The 13224-nt window shown below is 36.9% G+C and overlaps 1 protein-coding gene across 1 annotated transcript in view; it reads left to right on the top strand.

The window, feature by feature from the left end:
* The first annotated feature begins 1863 nt into the window (after positions 1 to 1863).
* Positions 1864 to 13224, top strand: part of LOC137073613 (protein SON) — a 30770-nt gene continuing 19409 nt past the window's right edge. The window contains exons 1-6 of the mRNA XM_067442285.1: positions 1864 to 2026; positions 2776 to 2918; positions 2990 to 3161; positions 5434 to 7016; positions 8625 to 9007; positions 9083 to 9214. Coding sequence (XP_067298386.1) covers positions 1944 to 2026; positions 2776 to 2918; positions 2990 to 3161; positions 5434 to 7016; positions 8625 to 9007; positions 9083 to 9214 — 2496 coding nt within the window. The 5' untranslated portion in view covers positions 1864 to 1943. The remainder of the gene's footprint in view (positions 2027 to 2775; positions 2919 to 2989; positions 3162 to 5433; positions 7017 to 8624; positions 9008 to 9082; positions 9215 to 13224) is intronic.

The raw sequence follows: 13224 nt of genomic DNA, 5'->3' as shown, positions 1-13224 counted from the left end.
TATCTCTTTTTATTATTTGATGTGTAATAAGAGTTGTTTATGAAAGCAAACATGACCGTTGCTATAATGCCGCCTATACAGATAAAGTGTCAATGTTCCAAGATTGTTCAGGCCTATATCATATTATCTTATTATCAATCTTGGAACATTGACACCTTATCTGTTTCGGCATTATTTCACCGCTGAGTGAAACGCTCGTCTTAAAGGGACTTTGATGTTGATCAAGATTAGGTCTGCAGTAAATGATGATCATACATATGTATGATCATCATTTACTGCAGACCTAATCTTGATCAACATCAAAGTCCCTTTAAGATGAGCGTTTCACTCGGCGGCCATCTTAGAAACGCCTCTCAGGCATGGAAGCAAAGCTTCTATCTCTTTGATTTGAATAGGGAAACATATAATTCTCCAAAACTGTTCACCAAGCTTATGATTAAATGTCATATTTGAAATCAGCAATGAAATCTGAAAACAACTGGCTCATAAATTTTGTTTCCAAATGTTTGTATCGTAACAAAAAAACTGCATTTTTCAGCCTGGACATAAGAACAAATTAAGTAATTAATTGAATAATTAACGATTGGCTTTTTCATTTATTTATTTATTTTTATTTTTCCAGTTAAAAGACAGGGCTTATACACCATATTTGGGGTTGCACTTTCTCCCATCCATTAATCGGCGTGCACCGTCTTCCTTTATGTATTTGTCAACATCTTTTCTTGAATCCTGAAAATATCGATTCATAGTGCGCAATAGGCTACACTAATAAAGATGTGATAAACAATCCTATTATGATCAACAAAGTTGTCAGCACAGCAACCGAGTGACATTAAATTATTCTATAATTTTAACCCTAAAATATATTTGATGATTCAAAACATAATCAAAACTTTTAAATACCTGTTGCATACAATCTACATGATTTCTGTCGTCTGTCTGGTTGATAGTTTTTTTTTTTTTTTTTTTAAGTTAAGGCTCTTTATTATTATTATAAACATGTCCACCTTCAGCTCATCTTTTTGCTGTGAAATCTTTATATATATATATATAGTAAATGTAGGCCTAATCATTTTATATTTTTAGAAATATTTCAAGATGAACACTTACTGGACTGAAGCAACTTGGTTTAGCCTACTTGATTTTGGCCTACTTTTGTTGTTGTTGAAAAATCGTGTCAATGTTCAATAATTATCACAGACAGTAAGAGTTATAGTAGCCTGCTACGAGTTTTGTTCCTGTTGCTATTCAAGCTTTAAATAGGAAATTGGCCATTGATGTAATATTGGCTACTCTCGCTGTAATTTTTTTTGTTGTTTTTGTGATGTCTGTGATTGTTCTGATTGTATATAGGCCTACATTAACCTATGTTTTGTGTTGTCTGTGCATACGGTGGAAACAAATTTACTCTTGAGGACAATGAACTATCATATCATCAAATACATCCATAGGCATCTGAGGAAAGTTTATATCCATCCCTCAATCATCACTGTTTTTCATTTAATTATTATTCCGTTTGGGCCTCACAAAATTGTTTTATGAGCTCCACATTTCCAATAGGCTATATGAGCTAAAGCCCGAGGTCTTATCCTCAAGATTTTGTCTAAATAACAAACTGGTCCCTTAAAATATGTTTTTCTGACTATTATTAAAGGGTTAATCAACTGTCGACTGCGAAATAATATGCTTATGGGGGCTTTCGATGATTACTGAAGCGTTATTAGTCACTTCATTGGGCCTATTATTAAAACACACGAGTATTAAATTACGTATTAAAATGTTATTTCTTTTTTGTTATTAACCATTAAGCGTACACTAAAGGTTTTAAAATTTTGAATTTGCCGCTTTCGCGCCACTGTCGTCGGTCGCTGTGGAGACCGGAGGTAGAAGCCGTAGATGAGGCATTCTGGGATACTGGCGGACCCAGCAACGCTCCTACTGTGATGGCGACCAACATCGAACAGATTTTCAGGGATTTTGTAATGAGTAAGATTAAAGAAATCGAGGATGAAACTCAAGAAATCAGGTAAAATGTTCGATCTTATACTTGTGAGTTATATCGCGCGTTTCATTAAGAACGCGTTGATTTGTTTTAGCCGATTAGCTAAACATTAGCTGTTATGCTCACTGTACACGTTACTATAACGTTACTTCAAAACATTTAATGATGGTTTTGAGACTGAATTATGTGCTTTCGCGTCAACTGTCGCTGTTTGTTGCCATGTGTACTACATAAGGAGTATCATACGTGTACATTACAAGTTAATCCAGTGCTCATGAAAGAATAATGTTACGTTTGTGTAACGTTAATTAATAACTTACTGTAGATTGTTCACTGGTTTACGCATCGTGAGGTAAACCTTCACAATAAAGGTTACCATGGTTAACTGAGCTTCCACTGTAAACGTTTCATATAATAAATGTGACATTTTAAAATAATAACACTTTCATCATAACTGTTGATTCTTTATATGTACCCAATGGTAACACAATTGTCAATCAGTGACAGAATTGTTACACAATGCAATGTTTTATTTGCTCTAAAAAAAAATTGTTGTTACTTTGAAACGTAAAGCACTATATAAATACTATGATTAACTCAAAAGATAATTATATATATATATATAAAACATCTTCTAAGCTTATGAATTTTGTTGAATTGTGACAGACACATGATAGGAATTTCACCCAAGAAAGCAACAAACACAATGGACTTCATCTGCATCTACATCATGTTTGAAATTATTAACGTTTATACAATGTTTTTTCATTCAGTGTGCCAGATGAGCCACAGACTGAGCCACAGACCGAACCACAGACCGAACCACAGACTGAACCACAAACCGAACCACAAACCGAACCTGTGATGGAGACGGCAGAAGATGCACTAAAGGAAGAACAAATTAACACACCAACAGGTTAGTCATCAATGCATATATGTGTTTTCTGTCAAATGTTCAGTCACTAATAATCTTTGCTTTCACTGCAGATAAAATCACAAATACTGACCTCCAAGATAACCATGGCAAAGAGGACACCAGCTCTAAACACAGGAAAAGTAAAAAGCACAAAAAACACAAAAGCAAAAAGAAAAAGAAGAAACGTAAAGAAGGAAAAGACAGCAGCTCAGAGACTGAGTCTGACAAAGAGACTCAAGAAAGGTGAGACAGTTCTGGGCACTTACAAAAGATAATGTTAGTTTAGTCAGCCTAAATCAGAGATGGAAACTCGAGGCTTGACTTGGACTTGAAGACAGAGACTTCAAGTCATTTTGTTACGGCATTTCAGATTATGTTCTCTCTTTACTGACACCGGGGGCCCACGGGTCCTTAAAATCCTTGAAAGTTTGTGAGTCTGAAAAAAAATGTCAAGGCCCAAGTTCTTGAATTTGTGCAAGAAGTTTTCTGGAAAAAATACCATATTATTCCCTCCAGTCCGCTAATTTGTTATTTATGTTAGTTACGCACATTTTTCCCGCATGAGGTACTTTGTGTTGTACGTTGCCATGATGTTCACACATGCATGAAACTACTATGATGGTACCTCAACGTTTTCAGTGCTTACACCGAACCCAAATATGTTCAGTCAATGACTGTATATTGTGTAAACATAAAACATTAGTGATAATCTGTTGCCTAAATATTGTATTTAATGCAGTGCTGAATTGCTTTGCTTGTTAAGATAATGTAAAAGTATATTCATATACATATTAGGGGTTGCACCGACTAATCGACCTTAATCCTCTGTCATGACGCTTGAAGCTTGACGTCGACTAGTCGCTGGCCTATAGAGGGCGCAACAGGATAAACAACTGTTTTGAACATTTGTGACAATTAGTGAATAAAAATGTAATTTGTGATTTTTAGTAATGCTTAAAAGGAAAAACATCTGATTTAATATTTCCAAATTCTGTTAATTTCCACAACTAGTTGAAAGAACTATTCCTAAAATAGAACCAAGACTTCACTTGGACTTGATTTAGGGACTTGTGAATTGACTATAACTTGTCTTTTATAATAGTTATATTTACAAAACAGGACAAGATCTATTTGTTTGCTTAATGTTTAGGTATCGACTTCAGTTTAGTATCAAATTATTATTCAGTGAAACATTCTTTTTAAAGGGAGAGTTCACCCAAAAAATCTCAAATCATCCTAGGTTTATATGACTTTGGCTGAAAGAAGAAACACAATTGGAGTGAATGGTAACTTGGATTTTGAAGGCCAAAAAAGTGCATCCATTATAAAATTAACCCATACGGCTCCAGGGGTTAATAAAGGCCTTCCAAAGCGAAGCCATGCATTTTTGTCCCCTGCGTTTCCGCATTCGTCTAACGCCGGGCCAGAAGTCACTCTTCCGCCGGAACTAGATTGGTGTATAGCCATTACCGGTAGCCAGTGCTTATAAAGTTATAAATATGGATATTTTTCTTACAAAAACTCATTGCTTTGCTTCAGAAGATTTAACACCATTGGATCAAGCACCACAGATGTTCAAATGAATCTTAGTTCACACTTGTCATGTTTGGTTCGATTAAAACAAACCCTGGTGCGATTGCTCGTTTAGTGCGGTTCATTGAACATATGTGAACGCTGCCATCCGAACCCTGGTGCGCACCAAAAAAGCGGACCGAGACCGCTAAAAAGACGGGTCTCGGTCCGCTTCCAAACGAACTCTGGTGCGGTTTGACTGATATATGAACGCAACACGGACCAAAGACTTGTAAACGGACCAAAAACAGGACGTAATGTCACAAGATGCGACGCATAGTCAGCTGATTTAACGACGCGGAAAGATCGGTGTATCCAAAATGAATAACTTTAACGTTAGAGGGCAAACGTGGAGCAAGGAGGAAGTGCCTCATCAATACTTGGTCCGACGTCCGATTCGAAAATGCTACAAAAAACACACAAAACGCATACCTGGTTATTCTCATCAAAGGACCCGTGTTGCCCATTATTAGCAGGTACAGACGACAGAACAGCCGTCTCTTTTGCCTAAGAGACACCCGTCTCTTTTCTGCACAACGGAGGAAATACTGCTGCTGTTTTGAATGCATGAGTTCTCAGCGGGTAAAAATAATGCCATATGTACACGCATAAAATGATGGAGGTTAATCCAGCACACGGCATTGTTTTGAATGTTTGGTAAGCAGCTCCTACGTCATATAAGCCGACCAATCAGGTTATTACCGTCTCTATGCCTTTGGTTCGGTAACTTTAGGTTTGCTGTTAAAAATGCCAGTGTGAACTTTGAGCGGACCAGGACTATATGTTTTGTTTTTGTTTTTTGGTACGAACCAAACAAACTGAACTACAAGTGTGAACGCACCCTTAATGGGTCGATCATAATTTCATTTTAACTTGGTGGTTGTTTACAAAGCTTTTATTCCTAATGTGCTAATTTTTTTGTGTGTTTGTGTGTTGTCCAAAGTGGAAAGAAAAAGAAGAGAAAGAAGAAGAAAAAAAGCAAAGATTCAGACAAAGTGAAGAGGTCTGTCTCACCATCTGAAAGCTCTTCAGCATCTGCTTCTGAATCTGAGTCTGAATCAAAACCTTCTAAAGAAAATGCAAAGTCCTCTTGTAAGATTTCAAAGTCTGAGCTCAAAGACGCATCTGGGGTTTTGCCTGACATTATTCCCAAGATGGAGAATTCTGTCCACAAAAGCACTGAAAACGAAAAGCCCAAGGAAAAGAAAAGAAGTTCCAGCAGAACCTCTAAAAGTAAGGACACTTCTAGAGGATCAAGATCACCCAGATGGAAGGCAGGACGTAGATCAAGATCACGGTCTTCAAAACGACAACGGCGATCAAAGTCAACCTCCCGCTCTAGAAATAGCTCCAAAAAAGCGTCTCATCAACACAGAGAGAGAAGTAGATCGAGGTCAAAGAGACGCAACAATCGGTCCAGGTCTCGTTCTGTCCAAAAAGGCAAACATTCAAGATCCAGGTCACACTCCAGGCGATCAAGATCAAGGTCTATTGTGATCTCGAGGAAGAACAGAAGGTCCTTGTCAAAATCTAGATCTTGCTCGCCACGGCGTTCCAGGAGTAAGTCTCGAAGTAGAACGAAACCTTCTAAATCAAGGTCCATTTCAAAATCTAGGTCTGATCTGAAAGATGGACTGAAGGAAACTGAATTGATTAAGAATGATGCAGAACCAGCAGTGGCCGATATTTCAAGTTTTGCAATGGAAATGCAGACAAATGTGTCTCAAAACATGACTGAGAATGGAAAAAGTCCAACAATGACTGTGAACTCTGACACAAAGTTGATTGACGTTGCATCCATCAGCTCAAGTTCTGGTTTCAACACAGTTGGCGCCACAGGATCTTGGCGACCGGTTCCCTTCTTGACCGAGTCATCTGAGACCAAGTCTTCCCTAAAGTGCATTATACCTGAGGTGCCTATGGAAGTGACCAATGTATCTGAAGAACCCTCGAGCGATTCGCCAAAAGATTCAGAGTGCGCTATCAACCCTGACAAGGAAGAAACCAATGCAATTCCAATAACGGCCCTAGAAACTTCGATCCAAAGGATCTCCACGTCACCATCCAAATCTCCCAATCAACAATCATCCTCAAGATCCAAAGTAACTGCACGATCCAAATCAAAGTCGCCATCGAAAAAGAGAAAATCCAGGTCACCTTCACGAAAGTCTCGATCGCCCTCGGAAAAAAAATCGCACAAGTCCAAAACGAGGAGCAAGCATTCGAAATCCAGGTCGCCCAAAAAGAGAAGGTCGCGATCACGTTCACAAGGTCGTAGGAGGAAGTCTCGAACTCCAGACAGAAGCAGGCGATCTAAATCAAGAAAGAGGTCTCGCTCGCGTTCGAGGAGGAGATCCCGATCCGGCTCTCGCTGGAGGAAAGGTTTCGGAAGCCGGTCGCTAAATCAGCGGGACAGATGGAAGCGAGAACCCAGCCGCTCTCCGGTCCTCATTCTCCGTAAGAAAAGATCGCCGTCCAGAACTCGACGTAGCACCAGCAAGACGCCTCCACGTCTTACGGAACTTGGTACGAAGAAACTTTGGAATTCTTTCCTTTACTTTTACACTACCGGTCAAAATTTGGGGAATAATTAAAGGGGTCATGAACTGCATTGTTTTATGATGTTTCCTGTGGTGCACTTATAATGTTAGAATGTTTTTTACATCAAAAATTGGCATAATTTAGAAATAAAGGGCATTTTTCCTTCCCTGATTTTAGCTTAGCTCTGAACGCTCTGTTTTAAGGGGCGTGTCTGCTGTGAGGGTTCAGTCTCAACGGGCACTGCTGTGATTGGCTGCTATGAGAGTTCAGTCTAAACGCCCACTGCTTTGATTGGCTGCTGTGAGAGTTCAGTCTAAACGCCCACTGCTGTGATTGGCTGCTGTGAGAGTTCAGTCTAAACGCCCACTGCTGTGATTGGCTAACGTCCTTCCATTTGAACTGGCTCAGTATTATGCTCTTTTAGTGCGCTTTTACTATATCAGTTCTCATTATTAACTTATCGGGAAAAGTGATGCATTATATTTCGATCTATGGCATTATATTGAGATTGTGGCATGAAAGATTACAGAGATGATCATTGTAGCCGATCACACACATGCTGAGCGCATGAAAGCAGTGATCTCATCATTGCAACTCAGTTTCTGTACATTAACGAATCTTCACTAACAGTGCAATCGTGATATAGTTAGAAGATTTGTTGATTAAAACGGGAGTCACTGATAAACTCTCCCTGTTTGATTGACATCTCCAGCATGCACAACAATTACAAATTGTTAAAAAACATGTTTATTGCTTGGTTGCGCCTCAATCTGGTTTAACACTAGGCCTATGTTATGTGCTTAAATTGGTGGGCGGGGCTAAACAGGCAGTGATGAATTAGGCATTGATCTTCTTCTGCAGAGTCGGAGTTTCACCACATTCTGACATCAAGTCTTGGTTTATTCTGAGACCGAGCGTTTCTATATATAATATAAGCTTTTCTTTGACTTACAAGGACGTTTTCAGCACTCAAACTTACAGCATATTCTTATATCATTTCATAGGCTGAATAAAAAGTTGATTTCTCAATTCATGACCCCTTTAATATTTTTTAAGTAGTATCTTAATGCTTTCCAATTATGTACATTGCAAAAAATGCTTTTCTTACTTAGTATTTTTGTCCTGTTTTAAGTCCAAATATCTAAAAATAAAAAAAAATACATTAAGAAGCATATACTACTTAAGCAAAAGTTTTTGTCTTGTTTTGGTTAAAAATTACTCAAAGTTAAAACTAAGTGAGCTTTTGCTTAAAATAAGCAAAATAATCTTTTTTTCTGTTTAAATTAAGATTATTTTGCTTACACCATTGGCAGATTATTTTCACTTAATTTTGAGTAATTTTCCCCCAAAACAAGACAAAAACTTTTGAATGTCTAGTAAATTCTTCTTAATGTTTTTTTTTTTTTTTTTTTGATATTTGGACTTATAATACTAAGTAAAATACTAAGTAAGAAAAGCATTTTTGCAGTTAATTTACAGAACGTTTAAATTCACAAACAGCAATGTCGAAAAAACATAATGGGGCGCTTTATTACTTGACCAGTACTGTATATTGCAATGGTCTTATCTTACTGTTGTTTTTCCCTTTTCCAGATAAGGAGCAGTTGCTGGAAATAGCTAAGGCTAATGCCGCCGCTATGTGTGCCAAGGCAGGCGTGCCCATCCCGGATAGTCTCAGACCCAAAGCTATTCTTCAGCTACCCTTGACATCCACAAATTGTGGATCCATGTCCTTATCCATGCCAGTTATGTCAAACATGACAATGAATGCTGCTATGGCTAGTATGACTGCCGCCACCATGACCGCTGCTTTGTCCAGCATGGGTGCCTTGGCTCAGTTCCCACAAATGGCCCCGTTACCCACAATCGTCAACAAGCCGCCATCTTCAGCCACACCTAATCTTGCCAGTATTGAAGAAGCTAAAAAGAAAGTGACGAAGCAGGCGAACAGCTTCAGCATTAAAGAGCTCACAGAGGTAAGGGTTGTGCATGCGCTTGCAGTTTGGTCTTTCTTTGTCTGCACTTGTTCAACGTTTTGTTTAATCCTTCAGAGATGCAAGAAGATAACGGAGAGTAAGGAAGAGATGGCCATCGCCAAACCACACGTGTCAGACGATGAAGAGGATGAGAAGCTATGTGGAGCTTCCCTTAAGGAGAATAAGGGCATTGCGTTCAGTCTCGGTGTAAGTGTTTTACTTTTTTGCATCACTCTTACTGTTCTTCATACTTGAGGTGTTAGGAGTTTGTTCAATTCAGTAACTCATAGGGGTGTGACGGTACATGTATTCCCGTTTTGGTACAGGACTGCATGTGTGTACCAATGCAATCTTTAACAGTCGGTTTTATTTTACGTACGGAATATTCTAATAATCTGAGTTCCTACATTAACATATTCTGTCCATTTTATCACGAAATTCAAGTGATAAATGCAGTTTTGACGCTCTTTATTGTGGCGTGACGGATCACTGTATAGGCGCGTCAGTTCAAGCGACATTGGATCATCTCTTCCTAGTCAAAGAATAGACATGAATGAACATCAGAAGGTATGTTGAGGATACTTTACAACTGATTGAACCGTATCATATGTGGTGTAATCGCTCAATCGGTCTTTCAACGGTGGAAAGACGTCAATAAAACAGCTTGAGAACAATGTCCCGTAGCATCACATTTAACTCAGAAGTCCTTCAGTGTCCATAGCTGAGTTCACTAGAAAGTTCAACTCTTTCACTGAATATATGACCCATATTAGCTCATATATATATTCATTATATCAGCCTATATATGACCTATATTAGCTCATATATATATTCATTATATTAGCCTATATATGACCTATATTAGCCAATATATATTCATTATATCAGCCTATATATGACCTATATTAGCCCTTATATATATTCATTATATTAGCCTATATATGACATATATTAGCCCTTTTATATATTCATTATATTAGCCTATATATGACCTATATTAGCCCATATATATTCATTATATTAGCCTATATATGACCTATATTAGCCCTTATATATTCATTATATTAGCCTATATATGACATATATTAGCCCTTATATATATTCATTATATTAGCCTATATATGACATATATTAGCCCTTTTATATATTCATTATATTAGCCTATATATGACCTATATTAGCCCATATATATTCATTATATTAGCCTATATATGACCTATATTAGCCCATATATATTCATTATATTAGCCTATATATGGCCTATATTAGTCCATATATATTCATTATATTAGCCTATATATGACCTATATTAGCCCTTATATATATTCATTATATTAGCCTATATATGACCTATATTAGCCCTTATATATATTCATTATATTAGCCTATATATGACCTATATTAGCCCTTATATATATTCATTATATTAGCCTATATATGACCTATATTAGCCCTTATATATATTCATTATATTAGCCTATATATGACCTATATTAGCCCATATATATTCATTATATTAGCCTATATATGACCTATATTAGCCCATATATATTCATTATATTAGCCTATATATGACCTATATTAGCCCTTATATATTCATTATATTAGCCTATATATGACCTATATTAGCCCTTATATATTCATTATATTAGCCTATATATGACCTATATTAGCCCTTATATATTCATTATATTAGCCTATATATGACCTATATTAGCCCTTATATATTCATTATATTAACCTATATATGACCTATATTAGCCCTTATATATGTTCATTATATTAACCTATATATGACCTATATTAGCCCTTATATATATTCATTATATTAACCCTATATATGACCTATATTAGCCCATATATATTCTAATGAACCTGTTAGTGATGTCTTGATTATTTAATGTGTTTCAATTAGGGCCGGGACTTTAACGCGTTAATTAAGATTAATTAATTACGTGACTTTAACGCGTTAATTAATTAATTACGCAAAAAAAAAAATTTTTTACCGCATTTATTTTTGCACCGCGGAACGTTTTTCAATAAATCAGTTTCGACGGACCGATTATACTGGAACACCAACTAGCGCTCCGGAGTCACGACAACAACATGGGTGCGTCTCAATCCGCTCCCTAGTTCAGTAGTCAGGGCACTGATCAGGGAGTCAGCCCATTGACTTATGTCCTGATCAGTGCCCTGACTACTGAACTAGGGAGCTGATTGAGACGCAGGGCATGAGCGAACATGAACGAAGAAGCTGATGAGACCGCTTTGCTTGGCCCCGTGGATGGGAAATTTTGTTTTAAAAAACGAAAGAACGAAAGGATGGAAGCGTCGTCAAGAGCAGGGTTGTGTGCAAGCTATACAACAAGGAATTTGCGTATCACCGCATCACATCGAGCCTCAAATATCACAAGTATGCTCTTGCTAAACTTAATGGCAAACATTGCGCTGGTCTGCTGGACTGAAATAAAGAAACTATATTTTGTTGATTAAGCTTATGTATACAGTCATTATTCAATGGTATACTAAAAATACATGTGAAAAATTACTTCTCATTGTTCTCAGGTCAAATATTTATATGCGATTAAAATGCGATTAATTTCGATTAATTATTTACAAAGCCTCTAATTAATTAGATTAATTTTTTTAATCGAGTCCCGGCCCTAGTTTCAATAAATCTGTCATGAAAATGTCAGCCACTGTATAACGTTAAATTATTATATTTCGACAACGAATTGGAGAAAAAACATAATTTCATAATTAGATTTAGAAGTTTTTAAACTGCCTTATGTTAAGTTTGCATACAATGTGTTATTTGAGCGTTGATTATTGTATCTAAAAATAAATAGCAGCTGAATTTAGGCTAATAGTTTGGGTTCTGTGCTGTAATATTACAGTAAGTAAGGGCTCCCTATATAGTTTACAGCATTATCTTTAAGAAACTTTGTTATAATTCCATTAATTTAAGGTCAGACACAGTTTATTAGTAAACCACTGTTTAATAAAATAAAAAAAGCAGTTTTATGTTTAGTTTTCTCCCTCCTGCCGTACTGATCCGTGACTTAAAACCGAGGTACGTGGCGAACCGTCAGATTTGTGTACCTTTACACCCCTACTAAGTCTAGTATTACCAGTTGGTAGGAAAACCAAATACAATTATTTCCCTTTTTTTATGTATTTGTGTGTTTCTTAATCAATCAGGGACGAGAGAGGACAAGAACAACATGGGTCCAGGGCAGAGGAAGGGTTACATAAAGAGTTACTTATAGGAAAGTGATTTTTTTTTTTAAGGTACAGAAGGAAAGATTGCCAGATCATGTGAAATTGTTCTGTTCTGCTGAACATTGTAAATCACATTTTTTTCTATTTGAATAAACTGCAACATGTCGTGCATCCAATGAAAATGATTTTTCCAGTTCTTTAAGATGGGTTGGGTACCAGGACCTATATAACCGGTGTGTATCCGAACCGAATCAGAACGCAGATTTCGGTGCCAGAGACAGACACGTTCAGCGCTTGTCACATCACGACCACATAATGTTTATTTTAGGTTCCAGACATTTAAATGTACATGAATACTAGCATAAATATATTTATAGTTTGTTAAATACACACTGATGTCTATGGAAGCGGCAATAATCCTTTCAGTTATAATTTGACTTTGTCTTATTCACATCAGATAAATATTATATAGGTAACTCTATTCTTCTCCCAGGTCACGTATATTCACGTGTTTCGTGAGACGAGGATGAATTAACGGGCTGTAAATCCAACAGATCCGATTATCTGAATTACAGCGCAGACGCTAAAATGGCGGCATAACATGATCATTATAAAGGGTTTTAAATGACAAAACACATTCACTTACACATGTGAGATATCATGGCATATTTTGCTGGCTTTTCGACAGCGGACACAAGTAGGATCGAGATCGGGATTTATTTTAAACACTTTTGCTTTAACTAATACTGTATTAGTGCGTGGCGAGCGCAAAAAGAGGAGTATGTACATGACAAAGGGCCTTTGAGCGTTCCTCATCAGTAAAAGCATGGTTAAGATCTGATTCCCAATTATTACACCTGTTTTAGCTTCTTTACATTGATTACCTGTTTCTTTAAGGAGTGATTTTCAGATTTTTTTGTTGACATATAAAGCTTTAAATGGTTTGGCACAAGAAATAGATATAAAACTAATAGAGATTTGAAGTGAGGGCTCAA

Source organism: Pseudorasbora parva, chromosome 4 (assembly GCF_024679245.1).
Source record: "Pseudorasbora parva isolate DD20220531a chromosome 4, ASM2467924v1, whole genome shotgun sequence".
Classification (NCBI taxonomy): domain Eukaryota; kingdom Metazoa; phylum Chordata; class Actinopteri; order Cypriniformes; family Gobionidae; genus Pseudorasbora; species Pseudorasbora parva.
The sequence above is the reverse complement of the archived record's forward strand: the minus strand, read 5'-3'. Positions and strand labels throughout refer to the sequence as shown.